At 35.2% G+C, this 22,649-nt stretch overlaps 2 protein-coding genes across 2 annotated transcripts; one reads left to right on the top strand and one right to left on the bottom strand.

Moving 5' to 3' along the window:
• Nucleotides 1-2,888: 2,888 nt before the first annotated feature.
• On the top strand, nt 2,889-8,236 carry LOC128030014 (mitochondrial folate transporter/carrier-like). The gene is made up of 8 exons (XM_052617474.1): nt 2,889-3,007; nt 3,141-3,322; nt 4,195-4,345; nt 5,530-5,615; nt 5,992-6,146; nt 6,341-6,454; nt 6,725-6,870; nt 7,649-8,236. Exons 2-8 carry the CDS (start codon nt 3,154-3,156, stop codon nt 7,773-7,775), a joined length of 948 nt encoding a protein of 315 aa, XP_052473434.1. The 5' UTR covers nt 2,889-3,007; nt 3,141-3,153; the 3' UTR covers nt 7,776-8,236.
• A 2,252-nt stretch (nt 8,237-10,488) lies between these two features.
• On the bottom strand, nt 10,489-17,923 carry LOC128031051 (collagen triple helix repeat-containing protein 1-like). Its single transcript, XM_052619264.1, has 4 exons — nt 17,759-17,923; nt 14,184-14,402; nt 13,146-13,362; nt 10,489-11,947 (listed from the first exon to the last, which is right to left on the bottom strand). The coding sequence occupies exons 1-4, from the start codon at nt 17,873-17,875 to the stop codon at nt 11,799-11,801; spliced, it is 702 nt and encodes a 233-aa protein (XP_052475224.1). The 5' UTR covers nt 17,876-17,923; the 3' UTR covers nt 10,489-11,798.
• Nucleotides 17,924-22,649: the final 4,726 nt, after the last annotated feature.

The raw sequence follows: 22,649 nt of genomic DNA, 5'->3' as shown, positions 1-22,649 counted from the left end.
TCATGAGCACCCTTTACAGTATTATCTTTAATTAGTCTGAGTGATATACCCAAACCTCAGGCACTGAGAATCTGCAACGAGAAGCCAAACAGAGCAGAAGTAACACTAATACAAAGTCACATACTAAAGTCACACAGTTGAAAGTAAAATACACAAACTCTTTGTCAGACCAGGGGCCTATACCATGAAGCCGGTTTAGCTGGCTAGCCAGGTAAGTTTCAGTTCAGTTTGCACCAACTCTGGGATTTAGGTTCAATGAAATAAGCTTGGGTTTAATCAGTGTTATAGTTACTTATGCAAGTCACTCCCCCAGGTTCTTTTGCTACATATTAAAGGACACTACATAGGAAAACATTTTTCTTTTATGATTTATATAATTATTATACCCTTAATTATTACACAAGCCAGTTTAGTTTAACTTTCATTTTAAATGGAATTAAAGATACCGGTATGCATTATAAATAAGTTTTAGAAATAATAGCTTTAAACATGACTTCATATGAGCTTCGATTTTTAAGAGTTTTTATATATATAAATATGATCAACTATATAAACTAATTTCACAACTTGCACTGATATGACAAGATGTTTTTTTTTTTTTTTAAGTTGTCCTCTTTCATGAATAGATCGTTTCATGTTGCTGTGTTAATGTGTTTCAATAATTCATATTTTTCAATCTTTTATGGTAGTTAATCACACCGATTCTCTTGAGAGAAGTGAATCTGAGTTTCAAGGCATGTGATTGGCTGTTTGTTACTGATGCCAGACTTTCCTGAGCACATGCTTCATAAACTCAAGATCAAAGCCAGAGCTGACAGAGAGAGTTGGTACCAACAAATACGGACTGGACTGGTTTGGTTTTGTCAACTCAAATCTAATCCTGTAACCCTGAATTTGTTCAGCCACCGTCATGGTACAAGCCCCAGGTGATGCATTCAGTTGTTTAAAACAGATCTGACTACAGGATGTGAGAGTCTAACCACAGTTTAAGTGCACGCCTGAATGACATACAGCATCTGGTATTATGTGAAGGAATTAACATTTTTAAAGCACTCCAATCTGCATTTATTAATTAAACCATTAACAAATAGCTATAACAAAAAGGGGGTGAAAAACATTATTTGTACGTTACTTTTGCAGAGCATCAGCTGTCTCTCAATTCAAACATTAGCAGGTATGGATGACATTTGGAGTGATAAAAACACATTCAATGTGATCTGCTTTTAAATTAGATAATTATTTTAACAGTTAACAGTTATAACAGTTAAAAATATAAACAGTTTTCAAACCTGTTAGCGTGTCTTTTTCTGTCTAGTATACACCTAAACAACATCGCACAGCGATTGCAGATAATATTTAAAATCAAATTAAACTCCAAAACAGTTTATCTAATAGTAACCAAAAGGTCAAAATTAGATATTTGCATTATTCCAGCCGTTGTGTGATTAGCTGCTAACCTAAACTACGTTAGCTTGCTTGTGTTCTAAAAATGAGTATTACTGCAAATTAAAATGCGTGTAATATTTCACAGTTAAGAAAAGCTTTCAAAACTGAGTGTTTTTGGTTACTATTGATCAAATTCTAACGAACGTAACCCGTTTTTCGCTCTGCAATGACTCACGAGAGAGAAAAAACTGACAGGAAATGCCTCGCGCGCTATCACTAACCTAAATTACAGTTTAAAAAAAAAAACACTAAGCGAGCGTAGATTTAAATCACCGAAATGCTTAGACTAGACCCAAACGCCGCGTTAACGCTAGCCAGACTCAAACGGCGATGTTTGGTAAATTATATATCGTAAAAGTGAACGGAACTTACCCATAATATTAACGTTCAAGTGCCGCTTTGGAAACCGATCGTTCTTTGGCAGCCCTGCATTCCCCTTGATACCACTTCCGCAAAACTCAGCTACGTCATCGGCGTAGGAACCATTCGGATGAATGGAGTCAGATTACGCAAAGTACGTTACTCTACTTTGGGGAATAGCCAGGCAAATCAATAAATCTCGCGATATTAAGCACGCACACACATCTCCCAGGAGCAGAGTAGAAAGATAAATAAATAATTTAAGTCTTTTTTAATTACCTGAATCCATAGTTCCTGAAATGTTCAGCATAAAGAGGTCTTTCTGGTCTGAAGACGGCTGATAAGCTTTGGCCTAAATGCTTTTCCTACATACACAATAGTGTTGTTTAAAACTATATTATTATTGTATTATATATTGTTATTTATTTATCATATAATAGTATGAAATTACCATTCTACTACTTGTTATCTTAAAACTGATCATAGTTATGTAGTGTTTTTTATTAATACAATAATGTAATTATACATTATTGTACAGTACATGCAACTGTTTTATTACATGAGCCTTAATTTAGACATGTCGGTGTGTAAAATTGATGCTTTGTGTAATTATATTTAGTTTTAAATAGAGAGATTTAACCATTTTGACTTAACTGATCTAATGTATCGGTTATAAATGACGAGTCAATAAAAGAAATAAAATCTCTCATGAAAATAATACATCACTTATTCACGGTACATTTTAAAAGTAATGCCTTCTCATAACCAGATTATACTAATGGTCATTTTCATCATGACACTATTTTTATTTATTTTTTAATTCAGAGAACAGCAACGTTATATTACACGATATATAATAATAGAGAAAAGTAAAATAGAGCAAAAGGCCATATTGTAGAAGAACATATTATATAAATAATGAATACACTGTCGACAGTCATGATGTAATTAATTAATAAACTTTACAACAAAATACAATGGTGTGATTTTTTTTATTTTATGTAGGTCTTTTTTATTTTAGTATATTAGTTATTATTTTCTTATTTCCGCTACTGACTTTCGTCATGGTCAAAAACTCTTATTTTGAAAGTTCAATGGTACGCATGCGTAGTTTGTGTTGTGGAAAGCGCCATGCTCCAGTTTCAGCATGTTTCCGTCTGAATCGTCCCTGCTGTCACTGCATGTGATCTCGCATTAACTGGTAAGGTCATGCACACCGTTGATTCTTGAAATTCAAATTCCAGGAAGTTCTTTACCGGTCTAAATGCTTTGAAATGATTCTTTAAGACTGTTCATGTTAAGATAACGTTAGGTGATTTTGGTGTTACCTGCAGTAAGGGAGCAGTCATGAGTCCCAGTCCCAGCCAGGGCTCCCCTGTCCCTCTGACCCTCACCAGCAGCCTGCAGAGACTCTTCAGTCATGTGAAGATCGAGAATTTAATAGCAGGGCTCAGTGGAGGAGTGGTGTCCACACTGGTGCTGCATCCTTTGGATCTTGTCAAAATTAGGTTCGCGGGTAAGTTATCTGTAAAACCAGAACCAATATGTCATTAAATGTACTGGGTGGTCATGCCATTTGAGATTAAAAGGTCAGTTTTATAGCTAATAATAATGCTTAATAATGATTTTTTTTATTTGAATAAAAAATAGGTACTGTATTTTGAAAAATATGAATAACCGCAATTTATTGCATGTTATTTATCATAAACATATATGCACATTTAAATGTAAATGAAAATATGTCAACATTTGACAAATGTAGTAATTTATTATTAAACTGTACAACAAAATGTTATGATGTGATTAGTCCCAGAATAAATATATGAAACTTGTCCAACATCTAGATGTCTAGTTCTAGCAAACATTAATATCACTAATTATGGTGGGAAAAGTTCTAATAATTAGCTTCATTTTAATAAAACATGTAGGCGCTGTACATAGAAACAATATTAACAACCGTCATTAACACGTTTTATTATAATACTAAACAGATCAGATTTAAATATATATATGGAAATATATCAACATATATATCTGTCAACTTTACAAGCAAATGGTATGATGCAATTAACCCCAAAATAAATATTTGTAATTGTCAACATCTAGATGTATAGTTTAATAAATTGTATTTGCAATTATATTTATATATTCAAATTATTGTAAAATAAGTAAATAAAATAAAGATTTTGTATCAGGAATTGTATGTAAAACAGACCATTTCCAAATTAATTTAAATTTATGATGTCAAGTAAATCAAATAAATTGTTGCATAAAGTTTAACAGATTTTTCTGTATAGTGTATGAGAGTTTTTGCAGTATCCCAGCATGCATTGCTGAAAGGTGTGGCATGAGTAAGGCTCAACTGTTTTGCTCTTTACTGTATTACAGTGAGTGACGGGCTGGATGTTAGACCGAAATACAGCGGAGTTCTGCACTGCATGAAAAGCGTCTGGCAGCAGGAGGGTCTCAGGGGCCTTTATCAAGGTGTCACCCCAAATATCTGGGGTGCTGGAGCATCATGGGGGCTTTACTTTTTCTTGTATGCATTTTTCTCCCTGTAATGAGCACAGTATAATGCATCCTGCATGGTGTATATTTTTGCATTATGTAAAGAGCTTATAATTTTTTGTGAAAATAGTGCATGCCTAAAGGGGTCATATGATGTGATGTGAAATTTTTCTTTCCTTTTTGGAGTGTTACAAGCTCTTGGTCCATGAAAAAGATCTGTTAAGTTGCAAAGACTAAAGTCTCAAATCCAAAAAGATATTCTTTATAAAAGTAAACATGTCTACGTCTCTATGTGGAAATATTTGCATAAAGCTGCCCAAATCTTCACCCAAAGAAAGAAGGCGTGGTTCCAGTAGCACAGTAAGTGTTGAAGCAGTCATGTCAGGGAGATGCTGTGTGTATCTAGGAGAAAGCAAATGCACTTTATTTGGCCTTCTGAAAGTAGATGCATTTAGGGATCTATAAGATTACTTACAACAGAACAGCAATGCATTTTATGGAAGACTGTTTAATGAACCTGAGAGAGGAGGTCATTCTGACTTTGCTACGACAATCTGGGGCTTCTGAATCAGCTACTGTAAGTATGTTTTGTTATTCGTTTAAGTATTTGCTATTGAATGTTCAAATGCGGAGTTTTGCGCATCGTGTGTGTGAGAGGCAGAGAGACAAGGTCACACAGAGGAGTCAGCCGTCTTAACAATCGGTGGCTTGTGTACTTCAAACACATACGAGCTTCATGACTGTGTCTGTCACACCACTATGTTCCTCTTTCGAGCTTGAACTGATGGTAAACCTAATGACATTTTTAATTTTGCCTACATTTATGTTGAAAGATGAAGCTCGTGATTATGGAAAGGGGCGTTACATTTCCCATAAGTGTTTGTGGTGTTCGGCCAATCACAATGCACTGGGTCAGTTGGCCAATCAGAGCAGACTGTGTTTGTAGGAAACAGGGACTTTGTAGAAAACAACGTTTGAGAGAAGGGGGGCAAAGAGGACCTACAATAATGTACAGTATTTGAAAAATTATGTGTTTTTTTTTTTTACATTAAAGCATGTCAGCATATTCTGTTACACCAAATAATGATCTTTAAAAAAGCATCATATGACCCCTTTAAGTTCTACTTTTAGTTGCAATGCTTTTCAGTACAGAATCAGTTAGGTGTTTCGATATAAACATCACTTAAGTAATATAATTTTTTTTATTATTTGCAGCTACAATGCAATCAAAGCGCACAGGAAAGAGGGCAGACAGACAGAGCTGAGTGCTACTGAACATCTGCTGTCAGCAGCAGGAGCAGGTCAGTATATCAACCCTTATTGTTTTATAACCAAGTGGGCACAACCATTAGCAGAGCCATCTATCACTAGACCAGCAGTCTTTGTCTTGATTAGTCCATCAAGTCACGATTTGTCCATTAATATCATATAAAAGCTTTTTGTGACATTAAACGGCATGTAAATGGATCGGAAGAATGGATATAATCTAAACTTCCAGAAAGAGCTCATGTTGAAGAGTATGTGTGTCATGTGCTTCTCTAATTGAATGAGGCACATCCTTCACTGGAATGACTCCGCGTGAGCCATTAAAGTCCAGTAATGACTCTTTTCATGTGGATCTTAGTTTTACAACAGCTGCCATTCATTTACTTTATGTTTAATGTCACTGTTTTTAAGGGGCGGTGACGCTTTGCCTGACCAATCCCATCTGGGTCACCAAAACTCGCCTGGTTCTGCAGTACAGCGCCGATCCATCTAAGAAGCAGTATAAGGGGATGATGGATGCTCTTGTGAAAATCTACCGCCATGAAGGGATCGCAGGCCTCTATGGGGTACAAGTGGCTTTCTATGGCAACTTACAGGGAATGTTTCTTTTAACAGGAAATAGTTGAAGAAATTCCAAATTGTGCCAGTAGGAGGAGCACTTGTATAAGGAAATAAGGAGTGTGCACGGGAATGTTGTGTTGCATGTTGTGGAGTTTGTTTGTTTGCTTTATCTAGTTAAGTTAACTGTTATGATCCCTAGGGGTTTGTCCCGGGATTGCTTGGAACCTCCCATGGTGCACTGCAGTTCATGGCATATGAAGAGCTGAAGAGAGATTATAACAAATATAGAAAGATGCAACCAGATGCTAAACTGGTATGAGCACGACACACTTTGATAGTTTATAAAATGAACTAAATGTTTACTGCATATTGTGCCCTTTTAAAATGTGAAACATCACATTATGCAACAATAAACATTTCAAAATAGATATGCTGTTGTCACTTGACCTTGTATGTTTAATTTTAGGTGTCCAAATTGGCATCACTTTTCAAAGTGGTATTATGCTAAACAGCCTCATTCATCAGCTCATTAATGTAGTTTGTAGTTGCTCATGGTGCATTTTGTACTCTATTTTCTCCCTAGAATGCATTAGAATACATTACCATGGCAGCTTTGTCCAAAATATTTGCAGTGGCTATGACATACCCGTATCAGGTGGTCCGAGCCCGTCTGCAAGATCAGCACAACACGTATGATGGAGTGATAGATGTTGTCCAGAGAACGTTTAGGTAAGCATGAGATTTACATGCTAAACTCAAACCAAACACAATCATATGTTGGTGATCTAAATATCAAAAACAAAAAAAACAGCTTCACTTTTATGCAATCGAACCTGCCTTAATGCCCTATAGACTTACATTTTAACTACATTAATGAAATGTATATACTGCAGTACCATTCAAATATATATGTTTTTATGAACTGAAGTCTCTTCTGCTTAACAAAGCTGCATTCATTTGATAAAAAAAATACAGTAAAATGTGCAATATTGTGAAATATTATTACAATAAAAGAACTGTTTTCTACTTGAATATATTTTAAAATATAATTTATTCCTATGATGCAAAGCTGAAGTTTTTTTTTTTGCTGGTTTTTTTTTTTTTGCTGAAACTTTAATGCTTTTTGTTCAGGAGTTGATGAACTGTACTGTTTATATTATACATTTGTAATACAATACTGTAATTCAATATATGAAGTGTTTGTATTTTATGTAATATTTTACAATATTATTGTCGCAATAATCTTCACTGTCAGCTTAGATCAATTTAATGCAACCTTGGTGAATGAAAATATTATTAATTAAAATCTTAATTAAAATCTCCTAAACTTCTGAATGCAGTGTTCTAGAAAATGAGATGAAATGATAACATTAATTTTGATCAAAACAACCAGAGAGCCTATAACGGTTTAATATGTGCAAGATATAAAGCTGATCAGTCTTGAATTTTCACATGTGTTTTTTGGGAGTAGTCTTTAACTTGTGCCTTTCTCCTGGTGTTGGATCAGAAACGAAGGCCTGTTGGGTTTCTACAAAGGCATGGTGCCCAACCTGGTCCGAGTCACTCCGGCCTGCTGCATTACCTTCTTGGTCTATGAGAACATTTCCCGCTTCCTCCTGGACCAGCACAAGTGAACTGAGAACGGGAATAACTGCAGCAAAGCCGTCCGTCAGAGAGCAGAGCTGGACCTGGGATGGGACGTCCTGTCAGTGACAGTGTTTGACAGCCATGGAGAAGTCAGAAATGTAAACCGAGAGAAATAAAACATCCTGGTCTTCTCTGGAGAACTGAAGTGCATGAGGTCACAGAGGTCAGAGTGTCATTTGTGTGTCTAACAGGAGACACTCGTCAAAAAACCAATACTTGTTTGGTTTCTCTACAACACTGGTGACATTATTGTGAACATGAGTGGTATATTATGTGTGGCTGTAAATTATATTCACATACAGGCTGTTTGTTTTATCTAATAGAAACTTTTTATCAAGAGATAGCAATGGGTTATGATAACAAGGGCTGGGCAATATCTGAAATATCCATATTTGTGAATAATTCACTGTCAGCTTGAAAATAAACAACTTTGTGACTATTCTAATAATTTTAATGTGCTTTTTATCCTCAGTTTCACAGTTGAAAAAAAAAAATCCCGTGTTTTTTTTTATTTTTATTTTTTTTAATTCCTCCATTTGGTATATTACCACTCAAACATTTGGGTTGGTATTAATATTTTAAAATGTTTTTTAAAGACATCTCACTAAGGCTGCATTTTATTGATTAGAAATACAGAAAAACCGTATACAATAAGTTATATTAATATTTAAATATATTGTAAAATGTAATTTATTCATGTGATCAAATCTGAATTTCCAGCATCATTACTCCAGTCTTCAGTGTCACATGATCTTCTGAAATCATTCTGATGTGCCGATTTGCTGCTGACAAAAACCCCCATTATTATAAAATGCTGAAAACATTTGTGTTGACAGTTTTGTGTTTCAGGATTCTTTGATGAATAGAAGGTTCAAAAGAACAGCACTTATTGAAATAGAAATCTACTGTAACATTATAAATGTCTTTTCTGCAATTTCAGACCAAATACATACATTTTGAGATCGATTGTATTGCAAATATTGTCAGAAGGCAGAAAATAGAGATATAATTGTTTTGGCTATATTGCCCAATGGTAATTCATCAGTGGTTTTATGAGTGTGTAAGTCTTCTTCATGTTTACATCCAGGTTTCATTGCTGCTGTATGTGTTCTGTGCAATGACTAAACAAAACCTCAGGTTTCACAAGCGCACACACAGATACACTGAATCTGACATTTCTGGCTCATTGCTGACATTTGTGTTAATGAGCTCAAATTCATGGCCCTTAAAATTTGTTATGCTCATAGGTTAATAACTAATGCTCTTTGAAGAACCTGTACCCAAGATAGTTCTAAAAAAAAAAAAAAAAAAACTTTATTGACATTTAAAAATGATCCAATAAAATGTATTTTACAGTTCCTGTCCAGGCTCAAATTGTTAAACATAATTACTTACAAACGTACTTTTACTGTAGTTTTAAGAGTCTGTCACTCCAGTATGAGGTTAAGTGATTGTTTCAGCCCTTGTTTGTAGAGGTAGACATCAAGAGAGGGCTGTCGGACTTAAATATAGGCTACATAAATGTCACAAAATATCAAACCGAGTGGCATCTGCAAACAAATGCTGCCGAAGCGCTTCTAGAAATATATCAAGGTACAATGGATGAAAAGTTTAGAGCCCTACTAATGATTAAGTCTAGAGTGTGTCCACCTTTGTGTGTGGGTCCATGTACAGGCTGAATCGACAGGTTAAAAAAAAAGCCTCAAGTCCAAATATTCATTTATCACCAATTAACTGTTTGACAAACACTTCCTGCTTCGATGTCCAAATCTGAATTTAAAAAAATCTCAAACATGCTACGAAGTCCCTATCTGAATCAACCGAGTCGCGAACAGGCTCCGAAGTGCCGATCTGAATCAACCGAGTCGCGAACAGGCTCCGAAGTCCCGATCTGAATCAACCGAGTCGCGAACAGGCTCCGAAGTCCCGATCTGAATCAACCGAGTCGCGAACATGCTCCGAAGTGCCGATCTGAATCAACCGAGTCGCGAACAGGCTCCGAAGTCCCGATCTGAATCAACCGAGTCGCGAAAAGTCTCCGAAGTCCCGATCTGAATCAACCGAGTCGCGAACAGGCTCCGAAGTGCCGATCTGAATCAAACGAGTCGCGAACAGGCTCCGAAGTGCCGATCTGAATCAACGGAGTCGCGAACAGGCTCCGAAGTGCCGATCTGAATCAACCGAGTCGCGAACATGCTCCGAAGTGCCGATCTGAATCAACGGAGTCGCGAACATGCTCCGAAGTGCCAATCCGAATCAACCGAGTCGCGAACAGGCTCCGAAGTGCCGATCTGAATCAACCGAGTCGCGAACATGCTCCGAAGTCCCGATCTGAATCAACCGAGTCGCGAACAGGCTCCGAAGTGGCGATCTGAATCAACCGAGTCGCGAACAGGCTCCGAAGTGCCGATCTGTATCAACGGAATCGCGAACATGCTCCGAAGTCCCGATCTGAATCAACCGAGTCGCGAACATGCTCCGAAGTCCCGATCTGAATCAACCGAGTCGCGAACATGCTCCGAAGTGCCGATCTGAATCAACCGGAATCAACCGAGTTGCGGAAAAAAAATAATAAATATATATATATATATATATATATATATATATATATATATATATATATATATATATATACACATATATATATATATATATATATATATATATATATATATTCTAAGCAAACAACAATAGCCCAAGTTTATTAAACATTTTTTTATTGAGACTATAAAAAATAATTCTGCATCTATTTTTAGGCTACGCCACTGGTTGGAAGGAAATGAAAGTAAAAAAAAAAAAAAAATGTTTTTGGTTTCCCAAAGAACCTTTCAGTGAATAGTTCTTAAAAAAAAAAAAAAATCCCTACACTTTACTCATCCAATGAACATTTAGTCCAGTAAACTCTTAAACATAAAAGTTCTTTATTGGCATTTATGGTTCCTTTAACATCCATGGAATCTTTCCAGTCCTCAAAAGGTTCTTTTTTTATTTTATTTTTTTTAGATCAAGGGTTTCCTCCCTCTTCCCACTATCCCTCGTTCCTTTCTTTCTCACATTCTGCTGCCTTTTATCAGTCTCTATCAGTAAAATTTCCGAGAGCTACTGTCACTATATTTCCTTTTCAGCAGGTGCAGGCAACACTTTTTTGGAACAGATATAAATTTCCATCCGACCAACAGTACTTTGTAAAATAATAATTAAAAAAAATAAATAAATAAAAAGTCATCAACGATAACATTATTCGGTCATAAGAGCCAAAGCACATTGTCCTGAGAAGAAGAAAAAAATATATTGGATGTAAATATTAAAATGTAAGATCCCAATCATAATATTGTTTTTATGAAATGCTCTTAACAAGCTGCTCTTAATAATGCAAAATGTACATAGGGAAAAAAATCTTTACAAATACCTTTTTTTTTTCATAAAAAAACAGTATGTATAACAGATAAAATAGTTATATTTGCTGCATTCTCCATTCTTATTTTCTGCAGTGTTTTAGTGTCTATCATGCTGCTCACTGTGTTTCTGCTAGTGTAGTTAAAATACCTTCATCATCTGTAGCTCTTGTAGGACTTTAAGTCTCTGAAAAGGGTTTGAATGAAGCTCTACATAAAATATTCGAGGATATAATGGCGAAAGATCATTATAAGTGAGCGTGAGTGCTTGTGGTGTGTACAGATCCACTGTTTTGATCCGCTGTAGGAACAATAAAATGGTCCCATTTGATCCATGTTCATCACACTAAAAAAAAAAAAAGGTTCTTTTTAGAACTGATCACTGAAAATTTCTCTGAGGATGCAAATTGGACTCTTCCATGGCATCTGTGAAAAACCCTAAAGAATATTTTGTGGAATCAAAAGTATGTTAAATGTTCTTCATGGAACCGTCAATGTCAATAAAAAAAATATATTTTAAGAGTAGTACAAAGCAATTCATCTTTTAAAAAAAACAAAAACAAAATTGTAGTAGCACAGAAAGTGCTTGGTAGTTTCTGGAAGACTGTGAGGGACTCAGCTGCTCAGAGGAAGCTCTTCTATGATCACGCGGGAAACAGAATTCCAGCCGGTTGAAGCGTCTCCATGTGGATAGTCTCCGCAGGTTCCCACCCAGATCGCTACATCAACCAGGCCTTTCCGAACTCCTTCACATAAACCTTCAACTGAAACAAACAGACGGTGTGTCAGTCTGACCGTTTCTCATAACTCTGCTCTGGTACTCAGATGACCATCTCAGACTTCAAGCTGAACTTTATATTACAGGTCAAAACCGAGGGGAAAACAGCATGAGTCATTCTACACAAGGCTGCCTTTTGTGCTCCTTATTACCATGTGTTAGGCATAATGGACAGACAGACAGTCATTATCGCAAAATAGACCCAAACGCCAAATATCCTGATTCATCCTGAAAGGGTTTATTTAGCAAAATGACCAGTTCTCCAACATCTCCCTGCTTATTATTATTATACATATTTAAAATATTCTACAAATATAAATAAATAATTGCTGAATATATATATATATATATATATATATATATATCATATTATAAATTTTTTGAATTTATTTATTCCAATAAATTGTTTACAAATATATATATATATATATATATATATATATATATATATATATATATATATATATATATATAATACATATTATAAAATATTTACATTTTTCTAATGATTTAAGAAAAAATATAAAATTATATATACTGAAAAAATACATTATTTATTTTAAGTTATTTAAGAATGAATATAAACATTTAATTAAATAATTGACAGATAAATAATAATAATTATTCAATAAACTGTATATGTACAGCACATATTCCCTTTGATTTTCATGTGTGACGTGTCTTGACAAAAATAAAATAAAAGTCTAAAACAACATTCAAAAATAGTTTTTTTCACAATACCAAAAAAAGTGATCAAATGTAATGTATGATGTAAAGTTGTTATTTATTATTAAAAAGACAAGTAAAATTTGTTTTTTTTGACACAGATTAAACATCAGTCTTGTTACTAAGATTTTAATAATTTCCACCTACTAAAAATAATGCATGACTCAAAAATAAAATCATTCTTTCAGCAGAACTCTGCAAGTAAATATCTCGCTTGCCAACATTTGTCCAACATTAATTTCTGCAAAATTATTAACACTAGAAGACTTATTTGTCTGATAGAATGTTACAAATCTTGCAAAAATGTACTTTAAAAATCTCCATTTCAAACTGGAGTTTCATAAAATGCCATAACAGGACTGATGTGTGCTGAGACACACTGTAAGGACTTGTTTTTGGCAGTCTCAGATTTCCAGTTCTTATGTCACTGTCTGAACGAGTGGTTTCTTGCCTCTTACCTGACGTGGTTCTGTGTATGTTGATGGTAGAGTTGAATTCTGGACTTCCCTGGTCCAGGTAAACGATGGACTCTATAGGCAGCGGAGCGGCACATTCTGCCCCATTAAAAGTGAAGTACCAGCGCTGACAACAAGCTGTCTTACACTTCAGCCTGAGTGAGCCGCTGAACAGCACACGGAGAGCACTGTCTGCATGCTTCTTAGTGAACGTACACTCCTGAGGACAGGAACACAGGAAGAGCTGATGAATCTAATGCCTTGTTTACAACACACCTGCTCGAAAGAAGCATATAAACCAAACATATCCTGCAGAAAAAATACTGTGGTATGCTGATACTCTGAGACAGTATTACTAAAGTGCTTTGAGTCTTACCATTGTTCTGAATGATTACCAAGTGGTTGCCACCACTATTACTTTTCCAAACATTATTATAATTACCTACACAATTGTATATAAATTGCACTCTTTTTTTTGACAAAGAGCTGCAGAAAATTTGCAAATATTGGAAATTACATTTATTTATTGAATTATTTTTATATGTATTTATTTTAATTTTAATAGAAATTTTAAACAGTTTTTCCTCACCTAAAAACAAGGTATTACCATGGTACTTTAAAGTTTATACATATATATAACGTCAACCTTACCAATAATTACAAAGAAACAGCAAAAACACACTGAATTAAATGTGACTGTTGACTACAAATAAAAATTGATTATAAATATGTAACAAAGATGGAAAAACACATTTGAAAAACTTATATATATATATAATAACTACTTATTTTTACTTTCTAGATTTTCAAAAAACTATAGCTTAAATAAAAATAAAAGCTATATAAAATGTTTCGGAAATGAAAGAAAATGAATAAAACTGACAAAAGCACATGCTACAAAAATGACTTAAAATGAAAACTGAAAATAATAAATAAAAGCTAATGCCAATTATTATGTATATAGATGATAAAGTAAGAAAGCATTGTTTTTTTGTTTTTTGGACATGCTTTCTAAAGCAGTTTTCATAATTGTGACCTCACTGTAATTTTGCCCAGGTCGATGCCGTAGTTGAGAGAGTTCCAGGCACATTGCTTGTAGTTGGGTTTCCACGGCTCTTCAAACCTCTCCGTCACACATTCACCCTTCTCCCCTTTTGCACCATCCCGGCCCGGTATTCCAGGAGTACCTGGAATTCCATTCACTCCTGGATTTCCATCCCTTCCCTGGGTGCCTGCTGGACCTTGGAGGCAGCTGGAATACTGAAAACATGCAGGATTCAACAGGAGGTTTCTGGCATGATACTAAACAGCATATTTTGTAACTTGGAGTTCCTGAACAGTAGGTAACAACCTCATCCAAGTCAAGTCTAGTCAATGTAATGCATCTGGAATGAGCTATTATGGTGTGGTCTCTGGGAACTTATGAAAATACCATGCTATGGCTAATACTTAATGTTTTAGACAATGTAGCTAATGGGCATGGAGAAGTAGCCTACACTGTCTGTGACGCTGCACGCATTAAGCCTGGCTGGATGGAGACTGAATCATCTGTCCAATCAGTCTGTCATTATGTCATTTATTATCTGATCACACAGTTGTTCACAGAGTTTCAGATAAACAAACAGCTTAAACGCGGATATGGCATTCTTTGACAGTATGATCATCTTAAAACATGCAGGGTTATACTAGTCGAGTACTAACCTGATTAACCATGCAAAATGCCAGTATGAATTACTAAAATGTTTGTGGGTGGTTTCCAGTGTGTTATTTAATTTGCAGGTTTGACTTTGGTTAAATCGAACTTTGTTTGCTAGGCTTGGTGTTAAAAATGATGGAACCAGGACTAAATGTAGTCTAACCTTTTCTACTTTCTTTCTTCTTTTTTTTTGGTCTGGACCAAGACAACTGACCTACAAGTTCAGTTTTGCAAAATTAGCAATATTGCCAACCCAAGACAAAACTTTAGCCACAGTGACTATCGTAACAGACAATAAATAAATAAATATAATATATTATATTTTTATAAATACATAACAATAAATTTGTGTAGCCTGAACAGGGCTTAAGTCTGACCACTTAGAAAAGAAATAACACCCATCATCAAACCATGCTATATTAGGCTATTTTTGTTAAATAACTAAACACTGCAACTTTTAAAATAAAAAATGAAGCTCAAATAAAAACAATACACTTTTGCATTGACTCTAAACAGAAGTTTAAAACTAAAGTTATGTAAATAAAAGCTTACTCGAAATATTATAATAGAAAATACATAGCCTAATGGCCTACTAAAAATTGTATAGGCTAGATGGCACCAACAGCTAAATATTTGCTTAATAATATGCACTAATAGTCAAAATATATGATGTTATGCATTCATTGAATCAACTACCAGAACCTGCAGAGCCTTTGTGAGCAGAAAAATGCATTTTAATGAACATTCAGTTGACTTATGCCAGTGCCACTGATGGCTGAGAAACTTCGCCAAAATGCCAGGTGGAACAACCAGCGAGCTCTGCGACCATGCAGAAAAAGGGCATGCATAATAGGCTATTTAAGAGTTTTTTTGTACAAATGTACGCGCATTAGCGAGCCAGTGACCCACCAAACATTTACATATCAATAAGTGAAGGGCTTCCGAGCGCACGTGTCGAATATGAAGTGATGTTATCGCCTAACCAAACCTCGTCTGCGTGAACAATACACAGCTCTGGGCACAGGGGGTCTGGCTTTAGTAAGCAGCTCCGTTGTCACCTGAGTCTCTTCTGCAAGAGTAATGCAGCTTCTAATCAGCATGCCTGCGAGCACAGAGCTGTGGAAATAAGGGCCCTTAAATAGGTAATAAATCTTCCCGATACAGGCCATGGGCAAGCCAGGAAGTGAAATGTATTCATATTTATAAGCTTGCAGTGCCGTGGCCGAGCTCAAGCCTTCATTGCGCTTGGCTTTGCCTTGCTGGATGCACACAGCACCATTTTCCTCGGTGGCAAGTCTTGCCAGGTTCATTAGTGATGCTTCCCGACTGGTCTGAATGAGAAATTCTCCTCCATATAATCTACACACCGCGAGCAAATACAAAAGAATCACCGTGCCTGTTTTTCATTCCAGTGACAAATCTAGCAGCATGCTTACCTGATACAATCATTTACAATAAAACACTTTTTTTGGAGATAGAGTAGCTCTGATCTAGGAGCTAAGACATTTTTCCCAGTCCATGATCAATAGAGCCCTGGATTTGTTTTTTGTCATTTCACTGATTATGGTTTATGATAAACCATCTTAACTCATTTGTCGCAGCCCGTAACCTTTCCTGAAATAAAGTCAGCACAAAGGCCCATTCAGCACCTTGTGGTTTATGCTAGGTCATGTTGGTGAGACAAAGCTTGTTAGAAATGTCATTTTGAGAGCACAAAGTATATATTTTTTTTAGCTTGTAACAATATACTTTATTATGCTATCCTTGATGATTTAGTTTCTTCTTTAAAACAAATTTGAAGAAATGTACTGTAGCATTATATCACTTGCTCAGCAATGGATCCCACTGCAGTGAATGGGTGCCGTCAGAATGAGAGTCCAAACATCTGATTAAGAACATCACAATAATCCACCAGTAATCCACACCACTCCACTCCAGTCCATCATTTAATGTCTTTGATGAGAAAGACATTACATTTCTCCAAATCTGTTACAATGAAGAAACAAACTCATCTACATCTTGGATGGCCTGAGGGTGAGTACACTTTCAGACTAACCAAACAGACTAAGCTGTTTTAGCAGTTGTAAACAGTGCTTTAACATAAAGAGTACCTGAAACACAATTCTAGCTAGTTTACTGCAAAAGGCTTTGAAAGGAGTTTAAACAGCTTTGTCACATCCTTTTTAGCAATCAATGCATTGTTAACGCTTGGTTAACTGGTCCCTGTGACTCATATTCTTCTTGCATCTGCGAAAATCAATCTGGCATTGTTCAATATTGGCAAAGGCTTTAGTCAATAAGAAAAACTTGCACTGTCTGCAGGAAATCACTGTTTTAATATTGATTCTTTTTTTAAGAGACAGAATCAGCTAGCATAACCAATGATCTTTTAGTCACTCATACTACATGGTTAAAACTGAAGTGTCTGATGTTATGACCTCTTTCAGACAGCTCAAAATAAAGTTTCTAGAACCTCTGAAAGAAGACAAAACTTCTTATTTAAAAAAGCTATGTGCAGAGGAGACCTCGTTTATAACTGTTTTAGAGAAATAGGGTCTTGTGAGATAAAAATAAAATCATATCTCTCCTGCAGAGATTCAAAATAGATCTCAAACTGTGCAAAGTGTGCAATAAAAAGTCTGTAATCTCAGAATCTTGAACATTAATCAAATTTATTCCAAAATGATCTGAGCTGCTATGCACAGTCCTTTTTAGCTCCCTACTCTTTAAAGTCAACGCTTGCCTGGAATTTTATGAGAAACATCTGAATAATTAAGTAACACATAATTTAGTCTCAGAGCAATCAAGTTTCCTTTGGGTTTAAATGCAACACACACACACACTCACAAAGAAATATAAAGTTATCCTGCCCTTTGAAGTAAAAAGAGACAAAAATAATTCAATAAATACTTAGTCTTACTTTTTCCATGTAGTCAACATCCTTTTGGCGCAGACCTCTGGTTTTTAATTTTTCTGCTTTGTAACATGTAAATAACAAGCAGAAGATGACCAATACCCGTGTCTTCAAGTGTCCCATATTTTAGCTGAGCAGTTAGAGAAAACAGGGCTGCTTACATCTGTTGAGCTCTAGACAGGACTGAGAGAGAGAGAGAGAGAGAGATGTGGGAGGTGGAGAGAGGTGGGGCTGATGTGATCTCTCTAGGGACCAATTATTCCCAGACTGCTGGAGAAACTTCCCTCCACATGTAGAATCGGATTATAATGGGAACATAAAACAAGAACCAATACTTCTCATATTCTTATCAGTGGTTTCTCAGTAGATTTTTGCACAGGTGAGAAGCCCTCTAACTTTTTATGCATCATAGAGCACTCTGAAAAACTTTTTTTGTTTTTTTGTCCAGGCTAAAAATGTTGCATTTAAAGGGATAGTTCACCACAGCTAACAATTCTGCCATTGTTTATGCTCCCTGATGACAGTCCAAGTCTGGAAAAAAAGAAAGTCACCCATGGAACATAAAAGTAAGTACCCATGCAGCAAAGGAAAAATCACAATAAAAGCACTGTATAAGTTGTCCTGTGCATTGCATTCATGAAATTAAAAGCAATATTATTTTGCAAAATAGATGACCCCCCCCCCCCCCAAAAAAAAAAAAAACATAAAAGGAAACCATTTAGCCAAAAAAATAAATAAATATTTTTTATTGCATTTTCTTACATTTAAATGCATGCTAATGTGTTTTGAGAGTTGTAGTGGAGAGGGGGATTTAAAATTCAGCTTTTTCCTTCCCTTTGCAGGGTTGATTTTTAAAGTATGCTGAGTATTTCTAATGCTCACAACATTTTTCAAAATGACTTTCTGGTTTTATTTCTTACTTTCTGACATTAGCTTTTCTTCTTTTGATGTGATTTGCTTGCTGCTTTTCTTTGATTGGTGCAGATTTTTCACATATAGTAATTATCAAAAGTGTACCTTTTCACTACAAATTCAGCTTTTTAACATGATTTTGAGCAAATGGCTTCAACAGAAGCATATACCATAGATTAAAAACTTCATCTCACAGCAGGTCAGTCAAGTTACTGTTAAAAATCAATTCCCTATGGAGAAAATGATTGGGTTTTTTACTCCTGGAACCAGACTGTTGCACTCTGTAGTGTTTTTGTTCTTTTTAAACACTATGAACTGTCAATATGGGAAAGAATTGCATAAACTCTCTTTAAAAACACTCTTGCCTTTTGTATTTCACCCTAAAATATAGGCTAAGCATACAGATTTGAAATGACATGAGGGTTAGTGAATAATGACAGAATTTACAGTTTTTGGGACTTTTTTAAAATCTACACTTTAATCTTAAAACCTGCATATACTAGCCAACTGAGATGTTAGTTAGATTTCCCTTCAACTTTTCACATCTTAAACAAGTCCCCCATTCAATCTTCCAGTCTCCCTCCATTTTTCCTGAACGGCAGCCCCCTGGCGACATCCCAAGGCCGGAGCGGAAACCAAATCTGTGTGCTTACTGTACAGAGTGCCGTTTCTCTGTGACCGAGGTCTTCCTCTTTGCTGAATCGGCTCTTTCTCCTCGCATCACAGACGTCCATTCATTGCTCTGTCGAGACACTGTAAATATGAAGAGATTTGTATTTTTCAAATCATGGATTTAAGCTGCACTATAAAGTAAACTTTCTGCTGTGTGACTGGCCAGCTATTGCGGCCCCTGGACAAGGGCCTTCTAGTAATATTTTCTAAGAGTCATTGTTCATGTTGTATGTGGTGACTAATACATGCGCCCTGAAGGGTCTGTCAGGCTGTGGAGTGTTTGTTTTCAGGTCAAGTATTGAGTGATGAAGAGCGGTTCAGTGACAGTGGGTGGGTGGGCTCGGGGCTGGCTAGTCTTTCAAGAACAGGGCTGGTTAAAGGTTGTAGGTCAAATCCTGCAAGGGCTGATTCATGGATTTATGTTTTATTTATTTATGGACAGACAGAAATTCAGATAACAGAATCTATATACCGTGAATTTCTATTTCAGACAAAACCTTAAATGGCAGATTACTTGATATGTAAAACAGACATAATAATAATAATAATAATAATAATAGTGCAATCAGCTACCGTGCCAGTTCTTCAAAAATTGTATCATAAATATACTGTACTTGGAGCATATACGAAAGAAGTCTCTGTTCAACAAGGCTGAAGTAATTTAATCAAAAATAAAGTAAATGTAATAATATTTTGTGATATATTTTTACAAATTAAAATAACTTATTTATATTTGAATATACATTAAAATATAATTTATTCCTGTCATCAAAGCTGAATATTCTGCATAACTACTCCTGTCTTCAGTGTCACTTGATCCATCAGAAATCTGAAATTCTAATGTGCAGATTTACTGCTTAGGAAACATTTCTGATTATTATCACTGTTGTAAATAGCTGTGCTACTTTATGTGCATTGCATTCTTGCCACAGGAGTTAATTTATTTCAAAAATAAAATCTTACTGAACCCAAAATGTTGAATGATGTGTGATAAACTCAGTATATTCTCAGACGGCCATGACAGCACTGCACACCATACATCACTTTCACAATGAAGGATGCCACACGGGACACTGGATGCAGGAGAACTGATATCTGTCCCCATGGTTACCAACTTATGATGACACGTCCTAACAGAGACACTTAAAGGGAAGAAGGAATCTTGACATCTGCATTTTCCCATCACTGCAGAAAGAAAGCAAATAGTCATCAGACACTGTCAAAAGCAGAGCATACCATTGTACTGAATAATTGCATATTAATGTACCATGGAATTTACATGGCATATTTTTAATATGATAATGACATGATATTCAATGACAACACACAAAACATAAATGTCTCAAAATACTGTGGTACATTCTTTGAAGTACCATGTATGTAAATACCATCACTCCATCACCACTGTACTTCTTGATCGGAGGTAAAAAAAAAAAAAGAAGAAAAAAGCCACATATCCAATAATAATAATTATAATGATAATAATAATAATAATGATAATAATGATAATGATAGTGATATATTATCATGGTGCATGTAAAAATGAATAAATAATGAAATAAAAACCTATACATAATAATAACAAACATGGTATTATTCTGGTATATGTTAAAAATAATAATGATGATAAACCAAATAAAAACAATAATTAACATACATAATTATAAACATGTCATTAACATTGTATATCTAAGAAAATATTAAAATAAAATCTAGAATAAACAAAATAATAAAAAAATGGACTTAAACAATATTATTATGGTATATGCAAAATATGTATCAAAATAAATAACAGGTACCATAAAAAAACATGGTATTATGATTGGACTTGACTGTGGAGGATGCAGTAAATAACTGAAATGGAGGAGAGAATAAACACTGGGGGGCAACAGTGTCATGTGGTGTCCTCCTCGCAGCTGGCAGACTGCTGATTGGATGATATTCTCCTCCGGGTCTGTCCATGAAGAGCCCGGCTGCAAATAGACAAGTGCTTGAAATGAGTCTCCCCTCGATGCTAATTACTCCTCGACTCACAGCTGCAGGATTTCTGCGAAATGATGGTGGTTAAATAAAGCAACAAACTTTATTACATTAATACTCTCATGTGTAACACCTCTTAACTGTGGTAAATTCACCATAATTTCTCATAACATAAAGCTTTTATAAAACTGCCAGCATTGATACAGAATGTGCAGTTACAAATGCATCAATTGACATTTACATGATTTCATGGAATTACATATTGCTTAAAATTATTGTAATAATAGCACTCAATAATAAAAAAAAACAACAAAAAAAACATGGCACATGTCCAATAAAATACAATTGGAAAAATAATATATATATTATATTATTATATAAAAAAAAATAATAATTAGCATTATAAGTGTAAAAAATTATAATGAAAAAATAAATGCAAAAAAAAACACAATGCAATCATGGTATACAGTATGTAAATAATAATAATTATCATAAAAAATTACAATAAAAATGGCAAAATATGAGTTTTACACTTACAGGTGTGTTAATCTAAATTTACAGGATTTCACAGAGTTGCATAATATTTGAAATATTTTTAATAATAATACTCAATATAAGATTTTTTTTTATAAATAAAACAAGACACATATCCAATTAAAAATTAATAAATATATACATGATCTATAAAAATGAAACAAAAACACATGATAATTTTATATATAAATAATAATAATAATAAGTGGCATTATATTTACAGTTACAGGTGTGTTAATCAGCATTTACAGGATTTCACAAAGTTGCATAATATTTTAAATATTTGCATCATCATTTCAGGAAAATGAATGAATATTCATGCACAGTAGCAAAGCAGGATCTATCCTGAGGGCACTATAGACGAAGTTTGATGGCGGCAGTCTCACCTGAACTCCACACGAGTCTGACAGTCAAAGGAAAGCAGAGCAGGGACATGCTTTGTCTGACGCCCAGGGACTCGTACAAAAGAAGCCATTTCATGTGTCACATTGTCATCAAAGCAAGCCAATTTTTACTCTGGCTTTTTACCCCCGAAGATTCAGTGAGCAGATGGAAAAGTCATCCGGCGTGACAGACAGCTGAGAGAGAGACGAGAGGCCGGAGAATCTCAAGCAGGCTTCTGTCGCTGTGAGCGCGCGGCCCTAATACAACAGACGCCTTTCAGCAAACAGTCATTTCTCAAAGCCATTCACAAAGCACACAATCTCTCGCTTGAGTGCCGACATTACCGCAAAACTCCTCAACATCTTCACTTTGATGAAGGGAGGTTATTCCAGGAAAAGTTAGCCTGTCATTTACT

The sequence above is a fragment of the Carassius gibelio genome, chromosome A16, assembly GCF_023724105.1.
Source record: "Carassius gibelio isolate Cgi1373 ecotype wild population from Czech Republic chromosome A16, carGib1.2-hapl.c, whole genome shotgun sequence".
Taxonomy (NCBI): Eukaryota; Metazoa; Chordata; class Actinopteri; order Cypriniformes; family Cyprinidae; genus Carassius; species Carassius gibelio.
This window is presented reverse-complemented; position numbering and strand designations above follow the sequence as displayed.

What these genes read in the sequence shown, in the direction of transcription:
- LOC128030014 (XM_052617474.1), top strand. Translation starts at nt 3,154, where the DNA reads ATGAGTCCCAGTCCCAGCCAGGGCTCCCCTGTCCCTCTGACCCTCACC. An exon ending in TGTCAAAATTAGGTTCGCGG is followed by an intron (nt 3,323 to 4,194) that starts GTAAGTTATCTG and finishes ACTGTATTACAG; the next exon opens with TGAGTGACGGGCTGGATGTT. An exon ending in GGATCGCAGGCCTCTATGGG is followed by an intron (nt 6,147 to 6,340) that starts GTACAAGTGGCT and finishes TATGATCCCTAG; the next exon opens with GGGTTTGTCCCGGGATTGCT.
- LOC128031051 (XM_052619264.1), bottom strand. Translation starts at nt 17,875, where the DNA reads ATGGGACACTTGAAGACACGGGTATTGGTCATCTTCTGCTTGTTATTT. An exon ending in ATGTTGACTACATGGAAAAA is followed by an intron (nt 14,403 to 17,758) that starts GTAAGACTAAGT and finishes GCATGTTTTCAG; the next exon opens with TATTCCAGCTGCCTCCAAGG. An exon ending in TCGACCTGGGCAAAATTACA is followed by an intron (nt 13,363 to 14,183) that starts GTGAGGTCACAA and finishes TCCTGTCCTCAG; the next exon opens with GAGTGTACGTTCACTAAGAA.